The sequence below is a fragment of the Ictidomys tridecemlineatus genome, chromosome 13 (assembly GCF_052094955.1).
Source record: "Ictidomys tridecemlineatus isolate mIctTri1 chromosome 13, mIctTri1.hap1, whole genome shotgun sequence".
Lineage (NCBI taxonomy): Eukaryota > Metazoa > Chordata > Mammalia > Rodentia > Sciuridae > Ictidomys > Ictidomys tridecemlineatus.
In genome coordinates, this window is record NC_135489.1 from 45,734,972 (window position 1) to 45,761,812 (window position 26,841).

At 43.6% G+C, this 26,841-nt stretch overlaps 1 protein-coding gene across 8 annotated transcripts in view; it reads right to left on the minus strand.

The window, feature by feature from the left end:
• The window catches only part of Lama3 (laminin subunit alpha 3), a 240,987-nt gene that overhangs the window by 129,482 nt on the left and 84,664 nt on the right, over positions 1-26,841 (minus strand). For all 8 annotated transcript variants that reach the window (XR_013429632.1, XR_013429633.1, XM_078030246.1 and 5 more), the window contains exons 11-13: positions 25,601-25,663; positions 15,997-16,131; positions 528-665 (exon numbers count right to left, since the gene is read on the minus strand). Coding sequence is in view for 6 of the 8 variants with exons in the window: in XM_078030246.1 (XP_077886372.1) it covers positions 528-665; positions 15,997-16,131; positions 25,601-25,663 (336 nt within the window). In the remaining 2 variants the exon portion in view is untranslated. The remainder of the gene's footprint in view (positions 1-527; positions 666-15,996; positions 16,132-25,600; positions 25,664-26,841) is intronic.

The window sequence follows — 26,841 nt, forward strand, 5'->3', positions numbered from 1 at the left end:
TGGGCTTCAGTGCACCCCAGGTCCCTCCCCTCGTGCCAGTGCTGAAGTGTGATGACAGTCCCTCCGGGGATCAGAGGCAGGAAAGGAGCAAGGGCAGAAGCACAGCCCAGGCCTCACCCAGCCCTCAGCAAGGGGCCTGGTGGAAAGACCCCAGTGCCTCCCCTCAGTGCTGAGAGCCAGTAAGGAGAGCAGGCCTTACTCTGCCTGGGCACAGGGGCCAAGATCGCTAGGTTACGCTCAAAGAAGATGCTTTTCCACACTGATATACACAGAGAATTGACATGTAATCAAAAAACCCAGATATATATTACATGAGAATTTAAATTATTTTTTAGTTAGAAACAAACAATCCTTTGTGAATAATGATGCCTATGTTTATATGTGAGATATGTGTTATCAATGGACTTGAACTGGGGCAGATTGGGTCAAATGGGTCGGGGTGACCATGGATGGTTGCAGCTTCTCTGGGAGGTTGGCTTCACACACAGAGAGGAACCGACTCTCCAGCATTCTGCTGGCTTCTCTACCTTGACAGTAGGGGAAGTCATAGGCTCCTGAGAGACATCTGTCACACCGCTGTCCTGTTATCCCTGGCAAGCATTCACACTGTCCAGTCACCGGGTGGCAAGGCATTGGGTAGGATCCAAGGGCTGAGCACTGGCAGGCTGGAGGAAAAGAAATCAGTCAGACTCAGGGCCTGGGCTGTGGAAGGGGCTGTCTCTCCTCTGACCTTCTCCTCTGAACTTTTTTAGCCAGAGGATTTCACAGCATCCCAGATCAGACCCCTGGGGTGGGGCCACAAAGACCCAAATGCAAGTTCCAGCTCCATCTCTTACTAGACCTAGAACCTGGAACTAGATGCTCAACTGATATAAACCTCAGTTTCCCCTCCTATAAATAGGACTGACCCTGGCATCTACTTGATAAGATTGTTGTAAGTATTAGTGAATACTAGAAAGAGCTGGGATACCTACTCTCACAGTGACCACTCAGGAAACACTAGATGCTGTTGTTATAACTTTGTATTTAGCCAGATTGGCTGGTGGCTAGTGAGGGTTTGGGGGATGCTTCTCACACACAGCAATGGTGTTCATAAGAGAAGAATGACAGGGACAGCTGATGGGAGATGTGACTCACTGAAGGATCCATTCTACATTCTACTGGGAACTGAGTGCAAACCACTCCAACCCAGACCAGCCTATAAATGAACCCCTGTTTTTCTTTGTCCTCCTCTCTTCATATCTATTTTCTCAAGGTCTCGTGGAGTTAAATAATCAAGGAAAAATGTTACACATCAGGAGTGGGAATGGATGGAAAAGGCATCCCAGTATCCTTTGCCCGGCTTCAACCTGTTATCATCATCTTTGGCAAAGGGGGTGAATACACACTTATAGGTGGAGAGAACAGATTCTGGCCACTCCTCTCTTGGCTTCTTTCCCACTGAACCCTGCAGGGCTGGAGTTGTTGAGTGTCACTCCTATTAGAACTGTGAGCACCCTGCTCTTGGATTGGTGTGCACAGAGGATACAACCCAGCTAACTTCTTCAGCCAGAGGGTCTCACATCTTAAGAATGGAAGGCACTGGAAAGATCATCACAATGTATTTCACCACAACATGGTGAAGATCAGAAGTTAAGTGGCACTCTCAGAGTCACCAAAGTAGCCTGTAGCAAAGAGCTTCTGTCTCTGGGGTGAGACACATCTGGATCCAAATACCAGCTGTGCCACTTGTTATGGTTTAGACGTGGTGTCCCCAAAAAACTCACATGTGAGACAATGCAAGAAGATGTGGAGGAGAAATGATTAGGATGATTGGGTTATAGCTTTAACCTAATCAGTGAATTAATCCCTGATGGGATTAACGAAATGGTGGCTAGAGGCAGACGGGGTGTGGCTAGAGGAAGTGGTTCATTGGGAGCATGGCTATGGGGTATATATTTTGTATCTGGAGGGTGGAGTCTTTCTTTCTCTCTCTGCTTTCTGATCACCATGTGAGCTGCTTCCCTCTGCTTCACTCTTCCGCCATGATGTCCTGCCTCACTTAAAGCCCCAAAGAATGGAGCCAGCCTTGTATGGACCGAGACCTCTGAAACCATGATCCCTGAAATAAACTTTTCCTCCTTTAAAATTATTCTGGTCAGATCTTTTAGTCACAGCAGCAAAAAAGCTGACTTAAGCACCACTTAATAGCTGTACAGTCATTAGCAAGTTATTTAGTCTTTTAAAGCCTCAGTTTCCTCTCCTGTAAACTGATATAGAATCTACCTGATGAGGTCATTAAAGAATCATCAGAAATGAGGTACAAGAAGCCCTGAGCATGATGTTTGGCAAAGAAGAAGTACCCAGTGTTTGCTCTTACTGATGTTGCTCTAAATAACAAACTCCCCCAGTGCACGTGGGAATGTTCCTTACACTATTCCACCTTGAACTAATGGCAGTCAATGAATAAGTATTTCTGACATCCAAATTTATGATCAGAGCATGCAGTTTAAAAACAACAACCACCTTTTTGCCAGTTCTCAAGAATTCCATACAAATTGAGACTTTGGGAAAGAAAAGAACTATACAGTAAAGTCTCACTTCTGATGTTTTATTTATAGGTACCCTTGGGATGTGAAAAGTCCCACATGACTAAGCCTTGGAGCACTGCGCCCTTTGTGGGGACAAGACCATGCTGTTTTCATTGTTTGACAGGACTTAATTCAGCCTGTATGTGGTGATTTACCCTGAAAGTGCTTTTTAGTAGTAATAATAATGAAAAACAGAGTTTGCCCTTGTTTTCATTGGAATCATGAAATAAAATCTCACTAATGGAGGGGAATGAAGCTAGTTTATCCTCGACAAATTACCTGAGAACTCTACAGGCTGTATGATTTGTTCAGAGCGACATGATAAGTGGCAGATTTAGGGAATTTACCACCATCCCACCCTATTTTATATCCATCCAACCAGCAGGTATTGATTGGCAACCTACCACATTTGATGACATCATGGCTAGGTGTTATGGTGGAGGTAAATACAAAAATACATATCCCCTGATCTCAAAGAGCTGGAGAATTACTGACATAGTATGAAGTGCCCGACCCCACGAGAAACTAAATGTGAGAAACATGCCGAATGCTACTCTAGCAGATGTTGAAAAACAGCAGGACAAGAACTGTTATTTCCTGCTGCCATTCCTGTAAGTGTTCTCTCATGGCACTGGGGCCCCACCAAACCTGTCTGCAGAGATTAAGCCCCTACCTAGTGGCAAGTTTCTGAGCAAATGCTCTTGAACTCTGTGCTGGTTAAATTCTATGAGTCACCTTGACTAGATAGGCTGTGGTTGGTACCCAGATGTTTGATCAAACTCTAGTCTAGAGGTGCCACGAAGATATTTTTTAAATGAATTAATTAACATTTAAATCAGTAGGTTCTTGAGTAAAGCAAATTATATTCCATAATGCAGGTGGGCCTTATACAATCAATTGAAGGCCTTAAGAAAAAAAAAGATTGATGAACCTCAAAAAGGAATTCTGCCTACATACAGCCTTCAGACTTGAGTTGCAAAATGAACTCTTCCCTGCGCACCTCCCCTGCAGATTCTGAACTTAAGAAGCCCCACAGTTGTGTGAGCTCAAGATTCAAGCCCCAGCAAGTGCTGCACGAGAGGTACAAAGTGTGACCCATGATGAGGTGTGCTACACTCCAAAACGATTTGTGATTTTTCAAGTTTAAACAGACATATGGCCGGGCACGGTAGCATACACCAATAATCCCAGTGGCTCTGGAGGCTGAGGCAAGAGGATCACAAGTTCAAGGCCACTTTTAGCAACAGCAAGGCACTAAGCAACTCATTGAGTCCCTGTCTCTATATAAAAATACAAACTAGGACTGGGGGTGTGGCTCAGTGGTTGAGTGCCCCTGAGTTCAATCCCTGGTACACCCCCCGCCCCCCCACCAAAAACCAGACATATGAAGAATATGTGTGAAATAGGTACTAAGGATGTAGAAGCGGTTACTATTGAATTGAAAAACTTAAATACAATAGGGACCCTGGAGTAGCAGGGCCAAATGGTAGCACCTAACCACCAAAAGCAAGATGGGCATAACTAATGGACAACACAGTCAAAACAGCCAATCAGTATCGCCTGACCCACAGTGTTGGAGGGTGCTGGCTAGTTAATCATAAAATTCCTAGATGTGAAATTGATAGGAAGTCATTTAGAGTCTTAATCTGTGTAAGTGGAAGAGTTCTAGGAAAAGTAGAAGTCTAACTTGAAACATAAAAACAGAGAGTCATGCCCCCTCAATCAATTCCTAGATTTGACCCAGTTTCCAGATTCAGACTCCTTGAATAAAGGAGAGGCTGAGGCCTTTGAGGAAGGACTTCTCTACATTATCAAAAACTTAATTTGTTAATCTATCTCCCTGTCTTCCTCAATGGGACTGTGACCTTTTGCCAGGGTGAGTGTGCACTGAGGAAAAGGAAATATTCATAATTTTCAGGGATTACTGGACACTGGCTATGAACTGACACTACTTCTATGAGACCCCCCAATATAATTGTAGCCTTCTGCTTAGGGACTAACAGAGGTTGAGTGGTCAACAGAGTTTTCGATCAGGTCTTCCTCATAGTAGGTTCAGGCTTCCTGCACCTATCCTGTGGTTATTTCCCCCATTTTGGAATTCACAACTAGCATAAACATACTCACTAGCAAAATCTTTCCATTGGTTCACTGACCTGTGGAGTGGGGGGTTATTATGATGGAAAGGACCATGTGGAAGCCCTTGGATCTGTCCCTGTAAGGTTCTCTAGAAGCGGTTTATGTTCTGAATCAGCACCCAATATATGGTGCTATCTTTTCCACATCCAGAATCTGTGGGTCAGGAATCGAAGGATGGAAACAGGAGTGGCACCAGTCACCATTACCCCTAGTATCCCACTGGCAAAAGTTTTATCTCTCATCCTTGCTATTTTTTATGCTCTGCTGGTCTAAAGGTCTTGCTTCCAAAGGGAGGAATGTTTCCACTAGAGAGAGTGGTGCAATGATTTCATTGAAGTAAAAAAACTGCCCCCTGGCCACTCTGGGTTCCTCATGTCTCTGAATCTACAAAGATGGGAGTAAATATGTTCCTCTGATAATCAAAGGAAAATGGAACTGCTCTTCCACAATGGGGGTAAGGAAGAACATGTCTGTAATACAAAGAAGAGATCCTTCCTGGTATGTAGTATCACCATGCCCTGTGATTGAGATCAATGAAAAAGGTCCAAAGTCTTCCCATTGAGGCGAGACTGCGATGGCCTAGACCCTTTAGCAGTGAAGATTTGGGTCACTCCATAATGACCACCAGAGGTGCTAGCTGAGGGCAAAGAAAATAGGTAATGTATACTGAAAGAAGATACCAGCTATGACCAGGGGACCCATCACAAACATGGGGACTTAAGTGTCATGAGTATTTCTTCTTTGTAGTGTTATATCTGTTTGTATCCATATGTATATGAAACAAGTACCTTGGGGTTTTTTCCTCTCTCATCCTCTGTTATATAATGTTAGATGCATAGACTTTGTGCTATAGCATTTAAGTTACAGGACAGCAAGAAGTGTGAACATCACCCAAGGACTTCACATCCTCTTCTGGGGAAGGGGTTACTGTGTTTTCAGTTGCATGCTGGATAGTTCTATCACATTAGGCAGAATTATGACCTTGTTATGATCTTTTTTAAAATTTTAGTTGTAGATGGACACAATAACTTTGATTTATTTATTTACTTGGTGCTGAGGATCAAACCCAGTGCCCCATACATGTGAGGCAAGCGCACTACCACTAAGCCACAACCTCAACCCCTTGTTATAATCTTTCCTCAGAGATTAAATATGGTTTAAGGAGATGTGTATGGGTGCCAAGATGGTTGCATGGGGTGAATTGTGTTGGTTAATTTTACATGTCCACTTGGCTAGGCTATGGTGCCCAACTGGTTGGTCAAGCAGCTGTTGAGGTGCTGTTGGGAAGGTCCATTTCAAATGAGATGGACATTTAAACCAGGAAACTGAGTAAGCAGCTTACCCCTTCGTCATTGGATGGGAGAGCCCCATCCAATCAGCTGAAATCCTTAAGAGAAAAGAAGCTGATATCCCTCTAAGAAGGAAAAGGAGGAATTCTGTTTCCAGACTGGGTTCCGAGAATAGGTCTCCAGCCTGCAAGCCTGCAGATTTCAGACCTGCCAGCCCCTACCCTGGCATGAGCCAATTCCTTAAAAGCTCTCTCTCTCTCTCTCTCTCTCTCTCTCTCTCTCTCTCTCTCTCTCTCTCTCTCTCTCTCTCTCCACACACACACACTCATACCCTATTGATTCTGTTTCTCTGGAGAACCCTGGATACTTCCTTCTGCTATCTCTGCCCTAAGGAAACTGAATGTACATGGAAGGCAGGAAGGGTACCTGCCTCGTTTGCAGTAGCTACAGCTCTGCAGCATGATGGGACAGCCCAGATGCTGGACCTTAGGGCCACAGGGGTTTTCCAGGGAGCCTCAGGAGAGGCAGTTACACTCTGGAAGTGAAAACAAAGACTGGACCCTAAAAGCACGTACCTATTTTAAAATGGTGGATTACTCAACTTGGCGTCTGGCTTCCCATTTCAGTCCAGCCGTCAGTGAAGGCTTCCAAACCTCAAACCCAAACTCCAATATTGGCAGTGCTTTTCTCAGTCTTGGAACTACTATAAGACTATAAGACTTTTTAAATATTTTAATTCTATTCTTTGTCTTGGTCCAGGTCTTTTGGAGTTCCTGGGATAGTTTACTTCTTCCCCATCGACTCCTCATTGTTTGAGCCCTCAGACATTTTCTCTCCCAAGGAGTGTAAATAATAATAATAATAATAATAATAATAATAATAATAATAATAATAATGCAGGGTGAATTTCCCTTATCTGAAATACTTGGGTCCAGAAGTATTTTGGATTTCAGATGTTGGAATATTTGCACATACATAATGCGATATATTACAAACAGGACCCAAGTCTAAACATAAAATTCATTTCTGTTTCATATACACCTGACATGCAAAGCCTCATGGTAACTTTATACAATACTTTTAGTACACCTGTGTTTTGACTGTGACATGTCACATGAGGCCAGGTGTGGTGTTTTCTACTTGTGGCATCAGGCTGGCACTCATGAAAATTTCTAGTTTGGAGTATTTTGAATTTTGGATTTTTGGATTAGGGATATTCTACCTATATATAACAACAAAAGTTCAAAGGGACAGAACTCTTGTCTGCTATGCTCCCCAATGTCTCCCAGGACCAAGCCCAGTCCTGGTCCATACTGCATGCCAGGAGACGTTTGTTCAAGGAGAGCATGAGCAACCACTAAGATCCTTCTACAGGCTCTGGCCTGAATCTGTTCTTGATATGTGTTATCGCATTGAGTCTCGCCATGTTACTGTGAAACAGGTATTATATGAGTAATGTCATCCTGTTCACCTTGAGTAATAAACTCAAAGAGTGAGACAACACTACCTAGAAAACATGCAAACTAAAAGTTGCACATAGTTCCTTATTGTTCAAGGGATGATTTTATTGCCTAAGATTTTTGGAGTTTTTCCTTCTGGTTGGAAAGCAGGTTAGCACCTTATTAGTCAAAGCCACAAAACCAGCAATTAGTCCCACGATACATATTACAATCCCTCTTCTTTGGATCTGAGAACTGGAGAAATTAAATCTAGAGCAAATCCTAAGCCTTTCCAACCAACCATGTCAGTATTCTCTTAGATAAAAATAGAATTTCAAAGGGAAGGGCCAGTTCAAGGCAAAATTGTACAAAATTTGGCTTCAGACGACTCCCCCAACCAACCACATGGTATTTTCCCTCCGGAGATGGTGGGAGGCTCTCCTAGGAGCATCTCAGGCCAGAAACCTCCCCAGCACCCTTTGCCATCGGCTAGGTACCTTTGTCCGTGTCCTTGGCTGGTTTGCCTGACTTGTGAGACTATGCCAACCAGTGGGAAGGAGGCTAGACTTCTCACTGGCAACATATAAGAGTTTTCTAAGGGAAGAATATGCCATTGTACTTAGAAAAGTCTGGAGTCAATTAATTTAAGGCAAACCATAAATCCAGGTCTGCAGTTGGCAAGAACAGCTTAGAAGCATTTTAAAATTCCCTTTAAAGAAGGTTTTGAAAAAATTTAAAGCAATAAAGCTGAAACCCATAAGAACAATTTTGGACTAGAATATACTGAGCTATCTGATGTAGCATTTTGAACCACATTGACTTTATTCTGAAATTCACTGATTAAGCTATCCACTCCCTCTTTAAAAAGAAAAAAAAAATAGCAAAAGCTGTCAGAAAAAGAGAAAAAGAAACACAAGAGAAGGAAGACTAGCACAGGCAGAATTTCGGTTACCCCAAATTCTTATCAGAATGGTTCAAACCTGAAGCTACAAACTGTAGGGTACACCTGGACACCCACCTAGGAATAAGGCAATGGTACATCATTTCCTATTGGGCTCAGAAAATGGCTCTTCAGCATTGGCAGTCTTCTCTGAAGCAGGGCATGCATTAGTATGTGTTCATCCTCCACAAAGGCAGGACCCCCAGGCCAACTGCTTCCCCTGCTCTAGCTTGAATGACAAAACCAAAACAATGCTTTTCTCCTCCTTCATCTACTCCTTCTAAATGGAAGTGAGGAAGTGTAAAACAAAATGATGGAGAAGGTAACATGAGTTACTTGTCCCTCTTTCCCTCCACTGGGACCATAATTTTTTGAGCCACAAACAGGATCCAGCAGAGGCTGACCACAAACATTCATGACAGGGACAGACAGTGCTTCCTGGTGGTCCTCCAGCCTTCTTCTCGAGTGGGCGAGCCTTACCACTTTGAACCTTCCAGTGAGGTCAGAAGGCCCTGGGGGACCTTTGGAAGTTGTTTGAGTCAGCTTTTTCACTGCTGTGACTAAAAGACCCAGCCAGCACCATTGTAGAGGGGGAAAAGTTTATTCAGGGGCTCACAGTTTCAGAGGTCTCAGTCCATAGACAGCTGGCTCCATTCCTTGGGGATCCAGATGAGGCTGAGTATCATGGTGGAAGAGTGTGGCAGAGGGAAGCAGCTCACATGATGATCAGAAAGCAGAAAGAGAGACTCCACTCACCAGATACAAATATGTACCCCCAAAGCCATGTTCCCAATGCCTACCTCCTCTAGCCACACCCCTCCTGCCTCCAGTTACCACTCATTTAATCCCATCAGAGATTAACTTGCTGATTAGTTTAAGGCCCTCATAACCCAATCATTTCCCCCCTGAACCCTCTTGTATTGTCTCACATGTGAATCGGAGGGGGCACCTCACATCCAAACCATAACAGAAGCAGAAGTCCAAATGAACTCTACCCAAAGATAAATTCCTATTTTTAACAAATCACTGAAAAGCTTTCCACGTAAAGTGTCAGCTTCTTAAAAAGCAAAATGCTACAATTAAATCTCAGAGTGTTTCCCAATCTCTCATAGGATCTATAAGGACTAAGTATTTATAGAGAGCTGAGATCTGGACACAGTTTTGCCAGCCTCCCTGAGCTGTGGCATCCTGATTTTGCCATAGGGAATATATTCTCCCACTTGCCCCCATTCCTATCTCCATGGATGTAAGAAGACTTGGCCAATCAGAGCACTAAATTTCAAGGCCATATGACTCCTCTTTGTGGGGATGCCTTTTTACTTTACAGAGGCAATAGGAGTTAAGTATCTTACTGCTTGGTTCTTATTTTTGTCTGGGTGTGGATCCCTTTGTATTTATCCTGTTTGCAATTCATCGAGCTTCTGAGGTATAGAAATTGTTTTTCATTAAATCGGAGGAGTTTACAGCCATTATTTCTTTGGCTATTTTTCTATCTTCTTTCTCTTTCCATTCCTTATGGTACTCCCATTGTAGGTATGTTAGTGCACTTAGTGGTGTCCTGTAATTCTATTAATTATCTTCACACTTTTTTTTCTGTTTTTCAGATCATCTAACCTCTATCAACCTATCTTTCTTTCTTTTATTTTTGGTACTGGCAATTGGACCCGGGGGAACTTTAACCACTGAGCCATAACCCAAGCCTTTTTTATATTTTATTTAGATACAGGGTCTTGCTGTGTTACTTAACGCCTTGCTAAATTGCTGAGGCTGACTTTGAACTTGAGTCCTCCTGCCTCAGCCTACCGCGCCACTGGGATTATAGGCATGTGGCACCATGCCCAGCTACCAATCTATCATTAAGGTTGTCAGTTCTTTCATCCACCAGCTCAAATAAACTATTGAGTCCCTTTAGTGAATTTTTCATTTCAGTTATTACACTTTTCAACTCCAGAATTTTCATTTGGTCCTTTTAAATAACTTTTACTCTTTATTGATATTTTCTATTTGTTGATACATTGTCCTCATGCCTTCCTAATTCATTAAGAATCATTCCCTTTAGTTCTTTACACAGATTTGTACTAGCTGCTTTGATGTCTGTCCATTAAGTCCATCATCTGACCTAATCCAAGAGCAGTTTCTATTGACTGCTTTCCTCCTCTATCTATGGGCCATACTTCCCCATTTCTTTGAACATACATTTTCTAAAAAATTGCAGCAACTCCAGCTACTGATTTACTATCTCCACCAGGATTATTGCTATTATCACTTGCTGCTTGACTGTTTATTTGTTTAGTGACATGGATGATCTAATTCTGCCATGTCCTATTTCTCCTGCAAAGTTCGGCCATTGATGTTCCTAGTCAGATTGTTTCACTCTTGTTTTTATTTTCTGGCCTGTCTACTGATGGAAGCCATTTATTGATTAAAGATTGTGCTTAAATTCCCTTGGTCAGTTTAACACACAGTTTGACTGTGTGTTATGGCTTGGCATTCAGAGAGGTTACTTCTTGCCCCATATTCCCCTCTTGATCACTGCTGGGATGGCATTGTTTGGTCTTGTAGATGGCCAGGGATGGCTGAATTATTTTTAAGCCTAACTCCTTAGGAGTTGCCACTGTGACAAAGTAGCTCTTTTGGCTCAGTGTTTGGTCAGAGGATGGGCTTAAGCCCCTGATGCCAGGGAACTCTAACCTGGGTTGATGGGTTTGTGTGTAGTTTGGGAATGTTTTTGAATCTGCCCCTGTCTTTCTCTGATTGTGTGGTAGCTTAGTGCCTCCAAAATCATCTGAAATCAGGAAGGTTCTTTTTGGCTGTAGCTCTCTCTGATTATCTTTATTACCCTTCTGGCTGCTCTGCTGTTTCACTTGTATCAGAGCTACCAACCTCCTCTTAATTGTTGTACACAAAGTTCTTCGTTATTTTCTATAACACCTTTGGGTATGAAGTTCTCAGCCATGTTTAAAATAATCAATTCCCTCAGTCAATCTGCAGAGCTCTTTGTCCTTCGGACCTATCTTTGTTTCTGGGTAGAATCACTGTCCCTTGGAATTGGAGGTAGGAGGAATGACATCTCTCTTCTACAAGTGGGCACGGGAGGAGGTGGCAGCTCCTGGTGGTGTAACTGATTTCTCAGCTTGACCTTCCCAGCATGGAACCTTCACTCTCTGAGCCAGCTGGGATGGGAGTGATTGGCACCTCAGTATTCTCAGCCTCCAGAGCCTCCAAGGGGATGGAGGTTGGTAGGGAAGAAAGAGACCTGGCTCTCTCTGCTGAGCCTACCTGGAATACAACTTCTGCACAGGGATAAGAAACATCAGCAGCCTGGGCCTCCCAGAATGAAACCACAGCCCCAAATGAAGACTGGAGAAAGACAGTCCCCTTCTTCTTGGCCACGTATGCCGTGGAGCTTCTCCAGAATGGAGCTGGGGTGGGGCAGGGGAGTAATGGAGTGGACCATGGCTCAAATGCACAGGTTCTTGCTGTTCTAATATTCCGATTTTCAATATTTTTCTTCATTTGCCATATGCTCTTAGGACAACTTATGGAGACTTAAAATGATTTTTTAAAAAACACCTTTACCAGTTAACTTTTTGTTTTGCTGAAGAAAGTACCCACTAAGTTTCATTCTGGAAATCCCATCTCGCTTCTGCTGCATCTTCAATCTACCCTAGTATTTTCTACCTGCCTTATAATTAATTAGTTTTGGTAGTGAAGAAACATGGAAAAAAGCATTCTTAAAATGTTGTATTATTGTTTCCCTTTGTATCCATACACATGACAATACAGTATAACTGCCTTGCCCGTATGAATGACTTAGTTGGAATATTTGTAATTCTTTCTACCGGATGAGTCTGGAACAGTGGCTGGCACAGAGGAGGAAAAATAAAAACTCCTGAGGAAATATTCACAGAATATTTTGCTTTTGCTAAAAATATGGCAGCTAAATAAGAATAATATGAATGCAGCAGATTATGTACAAAATTAACATGAGATACTCTTGTCCACTCCTTTCCCCCAAAGAGTTTACATTTAAGATATAATTGGGAAGAAAAAATAAAAAGCATCTTATCTGTGATGCACTCATTGTTAATATTTGACAGAAGAGAAATAAATGAGCTGCCTCCTCCATCCCTCCCCCTCCCCTCCCCCTCCCCTCTGCTTTCATCAAATAAAGCTGGTCTTCACCACTCATGATCTTGCCTGCCCCAAACATAGGTCCCTTTAAGGTTGGCCTGCAGCGGACATCTGAAAGGGAAGGCTTCCCCACTTCCTTCTTGCTAGGTCTTCATTTTGTCCATGAGACTCTCAGTGTTTGCAATGCAAGCCGTCCCCAACTTCATTATTTGGGATATCTTTCCACAAAAATAACATGTACAAGGACAATTACTAGCCCAGACCACAGAGCCAGTTTGGTACAGAATCCACCTGCATCATATCTCAAACAATTCTAACGTGAGCATGACCCAGGCTGATGTTTCCACAGGAGATGTCCTGGGAATTCTAGTTTCCAACACTGCAGTTCTGTGCAGTGTCAAGAGAGAGAGAGAAAAGATACCCTCTTCCTTCCCTTACTGACTCCCCACCTTCCAGGTGACCCAACATCTGGGTAAGGATGGCTGAGGTCTCCTGTGGCTCCAGAGAAATGAGAGCAAAGGAGAGAGGCCCGTGAAATGGGCATCCCAGGAGATCAGGAGGGGAAGGAAGGGTCTAGAGTATGGCATTCAGACAGAAGCAAGAGGGAGATGAACTGGGAGCTGGGATCAGTACTGTGAAAAGGATGAAGTGGGGCGATGGGAGCAGCAGCTGGTAAAAGAATAATAACAACATATGCATGAGGACTTCCCAGATTCTGAGAGCTTTGCATGTCAGTACATATGTGACCCTCACAACATTGTTATGAGGTGGGCACTAGTATTAGGAACTGAGGAACAGAGGTGTCAGATAGCCTGCCCAAGGTGATAGCTAGTGTGACCCTTGCTCATCACAACTTGGTCCTGCTGCTTAGGGGAGGGCTTTTCCTGCTCTGTCCCCCATTCATCCACAGTGTGGCTGATCTAGCCAATGAGAGAGCCTGTTACCCATTCTACCCTTCTCCTGTGTTCAGAGGCTGGAAAGCTAAAAGCAGCACTCCACAGATTTTTTCCTGGAGTTGGGCTCTGGATGCTAACTGAGTTTTGAAAATTAGAAATATTTGCATAAGGACTGGGTAGAGCTCAGTGGAAGAGTGTTTGCGTAGTATGCATGCTTGCCACACTGCAAAAAAAAATGTTTTAATAAATTAAAAAATGGGAAGTAAGAAGGAGGCTGCCTTCCTGCTGCTTGTGAACATTTCTGTTGCTATACCCTGTCTCTGATTTCCTGAGTACCAAGAAATTGCTGGTAGGACTGCAAATTGATGTAATCACTTTGGAAAATAGTATGGAGATTCCTTAGAAAACTTGGAATGCAACCACCATTTGACCCAGTTATCTCACTCCACAGTTTATATCCAAAGAACTTAAAATCAGCATACTACAGTGATGCAGCCACATATTGATGCAGGCACGTATTGATGATCATAACAGCTCAACTCATAATAGCTAAACTATAGAATCAACCTAGGTGTGCTTCAAGAAAATGTGGTATATATACACAATGGAATATTACTCAGCCTTAAAGATAAGTGACATTATGGCATTTGTCAGTAAATGTATGGAACTGGAGATTCTCATGCTAAGTGAAATAAGACAATCCCCAAAAACCAAAGGCCAAATGTTCTCTCTGATACTTGGATGCTAACACACAATAAAGGGGCAGGGAAGGAAGAATAGAAATTCATTGGATTAGACAAAGGGGAATGAAGGGAAGGGAGGGAGGATGGGATTGGGAAAGACAGTAGAATGAGTCGGACGTCACTTTCCTATGTTCATATATGAATACAGTGTAACTCCACATCATGTACAACCACAAGAATGGAAAGTTATATTCCACGTATGTAGAATGTGTCAAAATACTCTCCACTGTCGTGTATAACATGTATATCTAAAAAGAACAAATAAAAAGAAAGAGCTGGGGTGGGGGGCTGGGGTTGTGGCTCAGTGGTAGAGCGCTTGCCTAGCACATGTGAGGCCTTGGGTTTGATCCTCAGCACCACATAAAAATAAATAAATAAAATCAAGGTATTGTATCCATCCACAATCACAAAAAAATATTTGAGAGAGAGAGTGTAAGAGAAAGAGAGAGAGATGGCTGTGGAGGCAGCAGCAGCCCTTCCGAAAGCAGGGCCTGATCATAAACATAACTAACTCCATGTTGTCTGGCTCCCTCTGACCTGTTCTTTTCTGAGTGATTCTTTCCCTTGGCTTATGTTAAATTCCGGGATCATGAACCCAACAGATAAACATCTAGTGACAAAAAAACAAAACTTCCCCCTGAGCCCAGGCACCTTCCTTATTTCTAATAAGCTGCCGCATGACCAGTTCCAGGATAATGATCAACCAGATCATGACCTCACCAAGACGGCCAGCTCTGCACACCCCCTCTGCTCTTGCCTGTCTCTTCCCTATTACCCACAAAGCTATTGCTGACACCCCAAAGTCAGCCCTGAGACCTGCCTTCCCGGTGCTACCCTGAGAATAAAGGCCCCTTCCTGCTTCACGGCCACTTTCCCTGTTTGATTTTCTATTCAGGGTGAGCAGCAGGGCTGGCCCTGTTGGTATCCACCTCCCCTCTGGGGTCAAGGCCTTTGCCCAGGATTCTGGTAGCTTCCTGACCTTTGTATGGTGCCTCAGCCGTACTGGCCATTCCCCTGAGATCTCCCAAGGAGTCCAGCCTACAGCCGGCTACTCCAGTCTCAGTGACTCAGTTTAGTGACCTCTTACCTACAGGAAGTCCCTTTCTGTTCATAATACCTGGAGTATATCAGAGAGAACATTCGGCCTTGGGTTTTTTTTTTTTTTTGGAATTGGCTTATTTCACTTAGCGTGATGGCCTCAAGTTCCGTCCATTTACTGGCAAATGCCACAATGTCATTCTCCTGCCCTGAGCCCTGACTGATGCTCTTCTCTTCTTTCTCTTTCCTTCCCTTCAACACTGGCCATCAGGGAAGCAAGTGGCAGATGGAGAGGAGGAGGCAGGAGAGAAATGGGGCAAATCCACCCCTTCCTTCATTCCTCCGCACATTTGCTGCACACCTGTGATGCTCTAACGGCCAGGCCACACACCTCCTCCTTCCACCCCGCCCCCAGTGACTCTTACTAGGGAGGATCCACAAGGGTACAAAACGCGTGAGGAATGGGTTTATGGTGTGCCATGTCTGCAGTCTGCATATTCTAGGCCTTCTCCCTGGAATGCCCCGCTTCCTTCTCCCACCTACCTGACAGGTTCCCAGACCCTGTTCGGACACCACTTCCTCCCCAGAACCAGAACCTGAATCCACAGCACTTAGCCACAGAATGGGGAGCAAGAGTAGCATTGGGAAGACTAGAGAGGGGAGGTGACGAGGTCCCAGCAGGACAGGCCCAGGGAGCCTTCCTAGGTCAGCCAGGGGCTCAGTTATTAAAGTGCAGGTCATGCAACTCTGCCAGAAAGAAGCTCCGACTTTTCTCAGGAGGGAATTAGTCCACTGGGTTCTGCTCACTTACCTTGGCAAATAGGGAACGAGTAGGAACCAGAGCGGCAGGTGTCACACCCCAGGCCCTCGACCCCGGGACGGCACAGACACCTTCCGAGATCATCGCAAATTTCAGGGAGAACACCTTCCAAGTTACAGTCACACCCTGCAAAGGACAAGAGGATGTTCAGAGGGGGCCACCCCCTTCCCTGCCTTGGCTAATTTCTCCCTTCCTCCAGACTTCTGTGGTGGAAACACAGGTTATGAATGATCTATGGCTTATAAACATTCTTAATCCAGAAGACAACATCTTAAAGGGAAAGAAATATTCAGGAAAAGTCAGAGATACCAATTTAATAGATTCTCAGATAACGGCAATTGGGAATTAAATATATATATACCTTCCACCTTCCAATTCCTATTCCATGCCAGATGTGGCTTCGGCGGCTTCCCACGGACTGTCTGACTCAGTGCTCCAGACACAAGGCCTTTGTAGCAGCCACACTTCTTCAATGTCCCATTCAAGCACTTTCCTGCCTCAGGACCTTTGCTCAGGCTATTCCCTCTGCCTGGCATGCCCCTTCCCTGCCTCCTGACACAATAGCTCTTTGTCACCTCTCAAGTGTCAGCTGTATGTCAACTCCTCAGAAGGTCTCCCTGAGCTGTCTGTATATATAAACAGCCTCCCCCTTTTTTCTCCTTATTCTTTATCTTAGGTTCTCCTTTTATCACACTTTGGCTTTGGAAATCACTGATTGACTTGTGGCTTTCTTTGGCAGAAAGAATGAGGCAAAAGTTCTATCCTGTGACTTCTGATCGTAGGTCAACACATACCTTGAAGTTTCCATTCTCACCGTCTGGGCATCCTGACACTATCATGGGAGAGACCCAGCCTGGTGCCATGGACCCCAGTCCCATTGCATTATATGTCTCAATAAATAAATATTTCTTAAAAACAGAGGCCTGTTCCCAGGCATGGCTGTCACTCATGTAATCCCAGAGACTTGGAGAGGCTGGGACAGGAGGATTATAAGACCAGCCTCAGCAACTTAAATCTCCAGTATCAAAAATAAAAAAAAAGAAAGAAAGAAAGAAAAGAAAAAGGCCTCTTGCTTGAATTTACTATAGATGTATTAGTTATAAAGTCAAGCAAGAATCCTGTAAGATAGGTATGCATTTAGAATTCAATAAAAAGAGGCTCATAAAGACTATTTAACTTGCCCAAGGTCACACAACCAGGAGGGCAGAATTAGGACTTGAATCCAGGTCTGGCTAATTCCAAAGCCTGCCTTCTATTATACTAAGAATACAAAACTGATTTTTTTTTTCCTTTCAGTACCTGAGATTTAACCCAGGGACGTACTACCACTGAGGAGCATCCCCAGCCCTTTTAATTTTTTGAGACTTGAGTCTTGTCAAGTTGCTTAGAGCCTCGCTAAATTGCTGAGACTGGCCTTGAACTTGGCAATCCTCCTGCCCCAGCCTCTTGAGCTGCTGGGATTACAGGCATGTACCACCATACCCAGCCCTTTCAATTTTTTATTCTGAGACAGGGTCTTGCTAAATTACCCAACTGACCTCCAATTTGCAATCCTCCTGACTCAGCCTCCAGAATCCCTGGAATTGTAGGCATGTGCCACTGTGCCTGTCACAAATGGATAATTTTAAAACCCACTTTCAGGGGACTTCCTAGATTGTTATATGTACTTAAGCCAATCTCATATTGACAACAGTTAGATTTCTATCAATGACATTAGCATTTAAATGTGCCACATGCTCTCCTGAGTAGGATCAGGAGAGGCTCAAATATTGGGGTTCAGCCTATTTATCAAGGGAGGGAGTTTGATGTGTTTTTGAGAGATTTTCTGTAAAGGTTAAAATAATAGATAAGGTAAAAAGTTAGCTAAATCCCTCCTCTTTTCCTTTGCCCTAAACTTTTAACCTTTCAGATAAGAGATTAATAACAAAACAAAGAGGAGGAGAGGGTCCTTGTCTTATAGAAATGACCAGGACACATTCAAAACAAGAGAAGCCTTGAATCCAGGCTGGCATGAGCTGTCCCTCACAGCAACCATACAAGGTCACAACACCTACCCCTGTCCACTGAGAATGCCACTAGGAAAGAGGACATTTTACCATGAATCAGTCTGGTGTTAAACCAAGCTTAGGGATTCTGTGAGAAATCTGGACTTGACCTTGGCGCTGAGGATCCAAGAATCTCGATTTATAACCGAATCACAAAGAACTTCACATATCTCATCCATCACTGAGTCTCAGGGACCCCATCTCAGGAGAGTCCCTTGAATTTTCCTCTCCTGCCAGAGTTCAGGACCTCAACCTTGTTTGCCTGGGTAATTTTGAGATCCTCCTAAGGAGGCCGACGGACAGCATCCTATCTCAGCCTTTTCATTCATTCTTCATGGTGTGTCAAGAGTGATCTTTCAAACCCATGAAACTTTTCAAATCACTTCCCAGTTCTAAGACCCTCTAAGGCGACCCAATGCCACCTCAAGACACAATTCAAAGTTCTTCACATGTGTGACACAGTAGCTCCTTCCAAATCTTCCAGGCAACCCATGTAGCATCTTCATGCACATTAGAAAAAGGATGTCTTCCTGTCACCACAATGAGACCATCGTTATAAATCTGCAAATCTGCAACGTCTTCAGAAGTGATGGCATCCCTTAGACAAGGCACAGCTGTGCCTCACAAGCCCACATACCTGAGCCTGGCAGCTCATCCTAATCCCATAGATGTCCTTCCCTTGAACTTGTCCCCGCTTCCCACGATTCAGCCTGCCATCCCCTCTCCTATCCCTATGCCTTCTCTTCCCTGCCACTCTGCCTCTCTGCCTGGCTAATGGCTCTTTGTGCTCCAAGACACGGCTCAGAATTCTTCTCCTGCTCTGGGGAAGCCTGCCCCTCTCTCTCCCTCCCTTCCTTCCACCGTCTGGCTTCCCAGCTACCTCTCCGCATGCCCACAGCTTCCTGTTCTTCCCAGTACTGCTCTTAGCTCCTGCTCTGTCCATGTCTCCCCCTGGGAGCTACTGAGGAGCAGGGACTGCATAGCAGGGAGCCGCCTGGTTGGGGCCTACTACAGAGCAGGCCTTCATCAAAGTGTAATAAATGAAGACTACACTAAATAGTTAATTCTGCAATTCTCCTCGGTAAAAAACCATTTTAGTGGAAAAGCTTCCAAACTGAGCTCTCAGGATTAGTTTATCCGTCTCTTAAGCCTTATCTGGCAGGTCTCCAAGCCAAGAGTGACATCCCCTCTCTGTTGGTCAGAGAGATGCTCAGCCTGGGGAAGGCATAGCCAGGAGAACAGGCCCCAGAGATCATCGCCCCAAGCTCTTTGGGGTTTCCCTTGTTTAGCACACCCCTTAACCCGAACCACTCTGACCTCAGAACTTTGGTGATGGCAACGGCCCATCCTTACAAAGTGATTGGGGGAATCCAAACCTTTTTAAGATCTTTATGAAGAAACCTCATTCAATAATCAAACTGGGAGCCATGTCTTTAGGCCGAACACACTGTTCATATGATCAGCCCCATTTGCCTCAATTTCCTTGACAAAGGAGCACCCGGTCATTCTATCACCACCACTGGCTATTCTTACCCCTGCTCTTTGGACTTGGAAGAGAAGAGTGTACACAAACCCATAGGTTAGGTCCCTCTAGAGAGTATGCTTTGGGCACCCATTCTTTTTGTTAATTCCAAAAGGAACCCTTGAAGATGTGTTTACTATAGGTTGGCTTCCTAAGAATAACTCTGAGATGGAAATATCTGATCATTTGTTCTGGAAAATTCCAATAATATACAAAGTCATGAAATGTAGTGAGTTATCTGAACAAATTCCTATCTGCAAAACTGAGCTCCTCATTTGTTTCAGCTACTCATGGCTGGGATTAGATCCAGGGTATCCCTTCTTCCACCATATTTTAGGAAGCTGCTTTGACTAGAGGATCTGTCCAGATTAACTGTAAAGGAGGAGAGGTTTATTTAGGAGTTCATGGTTTAAGAGGTCTCAATCAATATACAGCCAGCTCTGTTCCCCAGGGGCTCTAGGTGAGGCTGGACATCATGGCAGAAGAGTGTGGCAGAGGGAAGCAGTTCACATATAGTGATCAGGAATCAGAGAGAGAAAAACTCCACTCTCCCGATACAAAATATATACCCCATAGTCATGTCCCCACCATGAACCACTTCCTCCAGCCACACCCCACCTGCCTCCAGTTACCACTCACTTAATCCCATCAGGGATTAATTCACTGATTAGGCTAAGGCTATAACCCAATCATTTCTCCTCCAAACCTTGCATTGTCTCCCACGTGAGCTTTTGGAGAATGCCTTACATCCAAACCATACACACCCCCTGAGGATACCAGAATCTGAAGATGTGCTAGTCCCTTATACACAATGACAAGTATTTATAACATTTAAAATAACCTATGCACATCCTTCCATGTATTTCAAATCCTCTCTAGATTATTTTAAATATCTAATGCAATGTAAATGTTGTATAAATATTTGCTGTACTGTACCACTTAGGGAATAATGATAAGAAAACAATCTGTACATTGTTCGGTACAGACACTTTAAAAATATTTTTAATCTGCACTTGGTTAATCTGCAGATACAGAATCCATGGATGTGGAGGATCAAGTTACTAGAACAGTAGTCTCAATCTTGATTGCCCATTAGAATTTCCTGATAAAATACCACTGCCTGGGTATGGAATTCCACACCCAGAGATTCTGATGTAATCCTGGGATCTGTATATTTTGGCTCAAGGGCCAAATCTGTCTTGTTTTAGTAAATAAAGTTTTATTGGCACACAGCCAAGCTCATTCATTTGTATGTTGCCTGTGGTTGAGCAGCTGGGGACCTTGAGACAGAATCTATAAGGCCCACAAAGCCAAAAATCTTTACTGTCTGACCTTTCATGCTAAAGCTTGCTGACCACTAAAATAGGAATTTCTGCTAACTACAGCAGCAGTTATTAAAAAGAAGCAGACATCCGAATCATCTGGAAACTGTGCTCAAAATACAAGCCTGGGCTTCACTCCTGGAAATTTAGATTAAGATCTTAGGTGACAGACAGGAATTTATATTTTGAAAAGCAAAGCATTCTAAAACAGCTCCTGCTTAAAAGCCATGATGTTCCAGGACATAAAATCTTCAATGGGCCTTAAAGAATTAAAATTCTCAGGAGTGGAGGGGGGTGCCCAGTATTACCCAGTGCTATGCATCTCCTGGCAGTTTACAAATTTGAGCCTCTGATACTCATTGCCAGAAGTTAGGTCCACAAATGTGTGTTTTCTTAACGTATTAATAGAAGACGACACTGAAGTGGGTATGAGTGTTCAAATTCCCACATGGACCTGATTGCACTAACTGAAGCTTCTCTTTCTCCAGGCTGTATTCCAAGGCTGCCCTAATATTTTTAAATAAACAACCGAATTTCCCTTCAAGTTCACTGAAATTTCTTTTCCTGAAGTCACTGCCAGTCTACTTGGGAAAAGGAAGAAACTGAATAACAGTGGGAGTACTGTATATAGACTATAAAAAGGACACCTACAACATTCTTGTGGAAGAAAACCAGGGGTGTGTGTTGTAATCAAGGCTCAAACATTAAGTTCCATTCTAGTCAATTTACAAACACTGAAGGAAACGTGTGCTGATTCCCACCATGGGAAGGATACCTAAGTCTGTCTGTACAGTCAGGAATTACAAACCAAGTCAAGCATAGCTGCTGTCTGGAAGTGCTCAGCAGGTGTCTCATGACGGCATATGGACAGCGTAAGACAGCACCCCGTCAATAACACACAGCCCCATGGTATGATCACAGGAGTCGGTTATGGGTAGGGGAAGAACTAAAGAAGAAGAGGAGGAAAGTAAAGGAGACTCAATATTTTTTTCCTACTGGGAATTGAACCCACAGGTGCTTTACCACTGAGCTACACTCCCAGCCTCTTTTTACCTTATTTTATTTTTAAATTTAGAGATGAGGTCTTGCCAAATTGTTAAGGATTTAAGTTGCTGAAAATTTCTTTAAGTTGCTGAGGCTGACCTCGAACTTGCAATCCTCCTTCCTTAGCCTCTCGAGTTACTGAAATTATGAACATCCACCACTACATTTGGCCCAGACTCACATTATAATAGAGCTCCTGTGAATCCTCACTCGAGTGCCACCCAACAACCCTATGACATTTCCCAAGCCCATTTATGTCCCCTTACTCCAGGATGACTCTCACACCTTCTCCCTCCTCCACCCCAAGTCCTCAGTCTCATCCTTACTCCTTGCCCTTGACCTTATTTCTGAGAGAGGAATAACTTAGGAGAGTTTCTACAGACACCCAATCACACATGTCCGTCCCTCCCTTAGTCCATGCAATCCGCCTTCTCTTTTTTCAGTTTTTCCATCTCAATAAAGGGCAACTTCTTCCTTTTACTTTTTAATTATGTTTTTTAGGACACTATAATTATACGTAATAGTGGGGTTCATTGTGACATGTTCAAACATGCGCATTACATAATTTGTTCTATTCCATTTCCCAGTGTTTCCCGCTTTACTCTTTGCCTCCTTCTACCTGGTCCCTTTCCTAATTTTACTGATTTCCCTTCAATTTGTGTTTTCATTGGTGTGTGATAATTATACATAAAGTGGGATTCATTGTGATAGAGTCATACATGCTTCATTTCATTCCCAAGTACCTCCCCTTACTTTCCTCTCCTCCCTCTCCATCAATCCCCTCTTCTCTGCGGTTCCTCCTTCTATTTTCATGACACCCTCCCCTTCTTTTAATTCCCCCCACCCACTTCTAGTTTTTTCATATGAGAGAAAAAATTGAACTTTTACATCCTGAGTCTGGCTTATTTCACTTAACATGATATTCTCCAGTTTCATCTATTTACTGGAAATGACATAATTTCATTCCTATGCCTGAGTAGAACTTCATTGTGTGTATACACCACATTTTCTTTATTCATTCATCTGTTAATGGGCACCTAGTCTGGTTCCCTAACTTGGCTAATGTGAATTGCACTGCTGTAAACAATGGAATGCATGTATCACTATAGTGTGCTGATTTTAGTTCTTTGGGGTAAATACCAAGAAGTGGGATCGCTGGGTCCAGATGGTGGTTCCATTTTTAGTCTTTCGAGGAATCTCCACACTGCTTTCCATAGTGGTTGTACTAATTTGCAGTCCCATCAGTGATGTATAAATGTCCCTTTTCCCCACATCCTCAACAAAATCTGTTATTATTTATATTCTTGATGATGGCCAATCTCACTGGGGGGAGGTTAAATCTCAGTGCAATTTTGATTTCCATTTCCCTGATTGCTAGGGGATGTCAAACTTTTTTTTTTCATTTATCTGTTGGACATTTTGCATTTCTTCTTTTGAGAAATGTCTACTTAGCTCTCTTGCCCATTTATTGATTCCTTAATAATGAGTCCTCTCTTTCCTTCATGCTCCACTCCCAGGTCAACAATGCCTAACAAAACCTCTGGGTTCTCTCTGGGGATCACATCCTCCATCAGTCCATTTCTCCTCTGCTCCACGGACACCACCTGGGCTGAGCCACCATCATCTCCTCTTCATGGATAACAGCAGTGGCCTCCATTGTGTCTCCCTGCTTCTCTTCTCTATCTGTAATTTGTTTTTCACACAGTAGTCATCAAGACCCATATATCCAATGTCACTTTGTGCACAACTCTCCATGCCTCCCAATTCCTTCTGAGGAAAGAGTGAGGTCTTCACAGTGCTGACAAGGGCCTGGTCCCCAGGGATGCTCTCTCTCACTCCACTGTCACATGTCTAATTTGTGGTTATTCACTGGACACTCCTACCCCAGGGACTTTGCGGTGGCTCCTTTCTATACCCGTCCATTTCAACTTGCAAACCTCACACTCCCTAACCTCTCCCTCTGCCTTATTTTGCCCACAGTGCTCATCGCCTGCACCCAGACCTTGAGTTACTATAAGAGTTCAGAGCTCAAACTCCTCTGTCAAGGAGAGCTCTCCAGAGGCCCCTTCTCTGCCACTACACCCTGGACATGGCAGGAGGAAGAGTGCTCATGCTCCCACACACCTCACACCACCTTGTCCCTGATGAGATGAGCAACACCAGGCCTCTGCAGGTGCCCTGGGTGGAGAGGCAAACTCAGGGGGTGAGCTGAGGATGACTCAGATGGGGCACAGAGGTGGGCTGTGTGTAGTGTGCCCCTACATTGGTACAAGCATGTCCTGAATGAGGTGGGCCCCTGGGCGCCACTAAGGATTAGTGCAGGAAATAGCCACAGCTGCAGAACCAAGCCTAGAGGCCTGCAATCTGCTCATTATGAATTAGTTTATATCTATGGTGCAAATGGCTCCCCGTTAAAAGCAGCACCCTTGTGTAGGACACAACTCTGAATGTGACAGTCAAACATATTAGATATTTTGTTTTGTAGTCACACACACACTAGTGTGTGTATATATATATATAGCACTGTGGTACATGCCTATAATCCCAATGACTCAGAAAGTTGAGGTAGGAGGACCACAAGTTTAAGGCCAGCCTCAGCAACTTAGTAAGGCCATAGGCAACTCGGTGAGACCCTGTTTCAAAAAAAACCAAAAAACACAGCATCCTTGCAGGGCACAATGACACATGCCATAATCCCAGTGACTTGGGAGGCTGAGGCAGGAGTATCATGAGTTCAAAGTCAGCCTTAGCATGGCCCTAAGCAACTCAGCAAGATCCTGTCTCTAATAAAATACAAAAAAAAATGGATGGGGATGTGGCTCAGTGGTGAAGTGCCACTGGGTTCAATTGCCAGTACTAAAAACAAGAAAAAACAGCACCCTTGACTCCAATCCTGTGTGTGTGTGTGTGTGTGTGTGTGTGTGTGTGTGTATTCACTCCAGGAAAACTGGATTTTTTTTTTCCTTTTTACTGTTAAATCCCCAGCAGCCAAATTGATGCTTTTGCACAATGTTGGGCATCTCAAAATACTTGCAGAACAAGTAATCAGGTAGATATAGCACCACAATTTCTGGGTCCTCATCTCTCTACTGTACATTCCTGCTACTCTCAGACTAGGGGCTTTTTCCTAACTGTAGAGGCTCCCCAGCCTTCCTGCAGGCCTTCTCTAAGTGCCCAAGGCAGGCCCCTACTGGCTGCAGACTGCTTCACAGGGATTGACCTGAGCAGGTAGCACTTTGTCTCCTGGAATTATTTAGAGGGATGCCACTCTGGGTGCCACCACTACCCTTGCTGACTAATGCACCTTTACAATGGCTCCCTCCACTCCCTGACCTATACCCTTCCTAGTATTTCCTGGGATCATCTCCCAAAATAAACGACTTACACTCAATTCCCTTGTCAGGATCTGCTTTTGGAGAACCCAAACAAGTATTTAGCACTGAGCAAGCTAGTAATATCTAATCCAAGCCCTGTTCAGTTTCCTTAATCAGGCAGTGCCACAGCTAAAGACAGGATGCAGTAGAAAGTGGTAGGTAGGGAGCAGGTCGATTAGGACAAGGTCCCTGACCTGAACTTGGGCTTGGTGGAGTGCAGAGGAAGATGGAAAAGATAATAAAGTATACCATTTTTATTGATGTTAAATCAAAGGAGAGGTTACTTGCCTTCTATATTTCCAGCTTCTGGATCTTCTAGACTTGGAGTAGAAACAGGAGAAGCAGGAATTCCTATAAAAATACATAAAGAATGATTAAGGGATTAGTAAAGTAAAACATTAAGTTGTGCTAAGTAGGAAGAAGCCCTGTTTCACTGAGTGAAAGTAACACATAGAAATGAATTTGAAGAAAGGCAATACTGCTCTAGTTTACATGTGCCTGGTGACTGAAAATTCCCTGATCAGACATTCTCATTTGTAGATTAAAGAACAGAGATAGATGTTTTGTGCTCATAATAGTTCAGTCTCAGACTAAACAGGGACAAGTGTTGTGGCTTTTCTTTTCTTTTTTTAGTGGTTATTTTAAAGTAAGATTGAGACTAGCGCTTTTTTTAATGTTTTCTTTCAAATTTCTTGCCCTGGAATTTTGTTTAGACCATAAAAGTGATTCAGATTTCTCCTTCTCCCTTTTTTTCTTTCCATTAAAGACCAGGGAAATTTCTGCCCTGCTTCTATTTAATAATCAGACTGTAAATTGATAAGCTCCTGATGTGAGACCATTGTATTTAGACTTAAGACTTTGCTTCCTTTAAATATATTTTATCATCCAAACTAGGATAACCTCCACAGTGAAAGTGGGTGCTATTTTAATAACTGTCCTGGGACAGCAGGTGTTAACTGAAACCTAGAGTCACTTCCTTCATGTGTCCTGCCCCATGCTTCAGCAAACTTTTCCTGTGTCAGATCCACAGGAGTCATGAGCGCCGGGATGGAGTTACAACCAATGGTGTGGGGGTGGGGGCTCTTCTTGAGATGGTGTTTCTTTGTTCAAACTGAAAAGTGCAGATTTTTGCATTGTTGCAAACCAACAGAACGGATACTCTGTCACAGTTTGCATAGCCCATTTCATACTCCTCTTCTTCATGGTCTACAGAATTTCTGATGTCTTTTCTCACAAAGATGCTGCAGGGTGGAGGTAGGTGCCCTGATAAATGGCCTGTTCTATAGCAGTAAAGAGGAACTACAACTCCCTGGCTCCCAAAATATGACACATACTATATGCAAATGAACATCTGGAAGCTCATGACATATCTTCTAGATTTAACAAGAAAAGTCATACACAAGGATTAATACTAAGTTGAAGTTCCCAATATTTGACCTACAGAAATGGCTGTGTCTGTTGCTATATTATAATATCTTAGAGTTAAATAGGACTAGAATTATAAAGCTTATGTTCCAAACCTTGGGGAA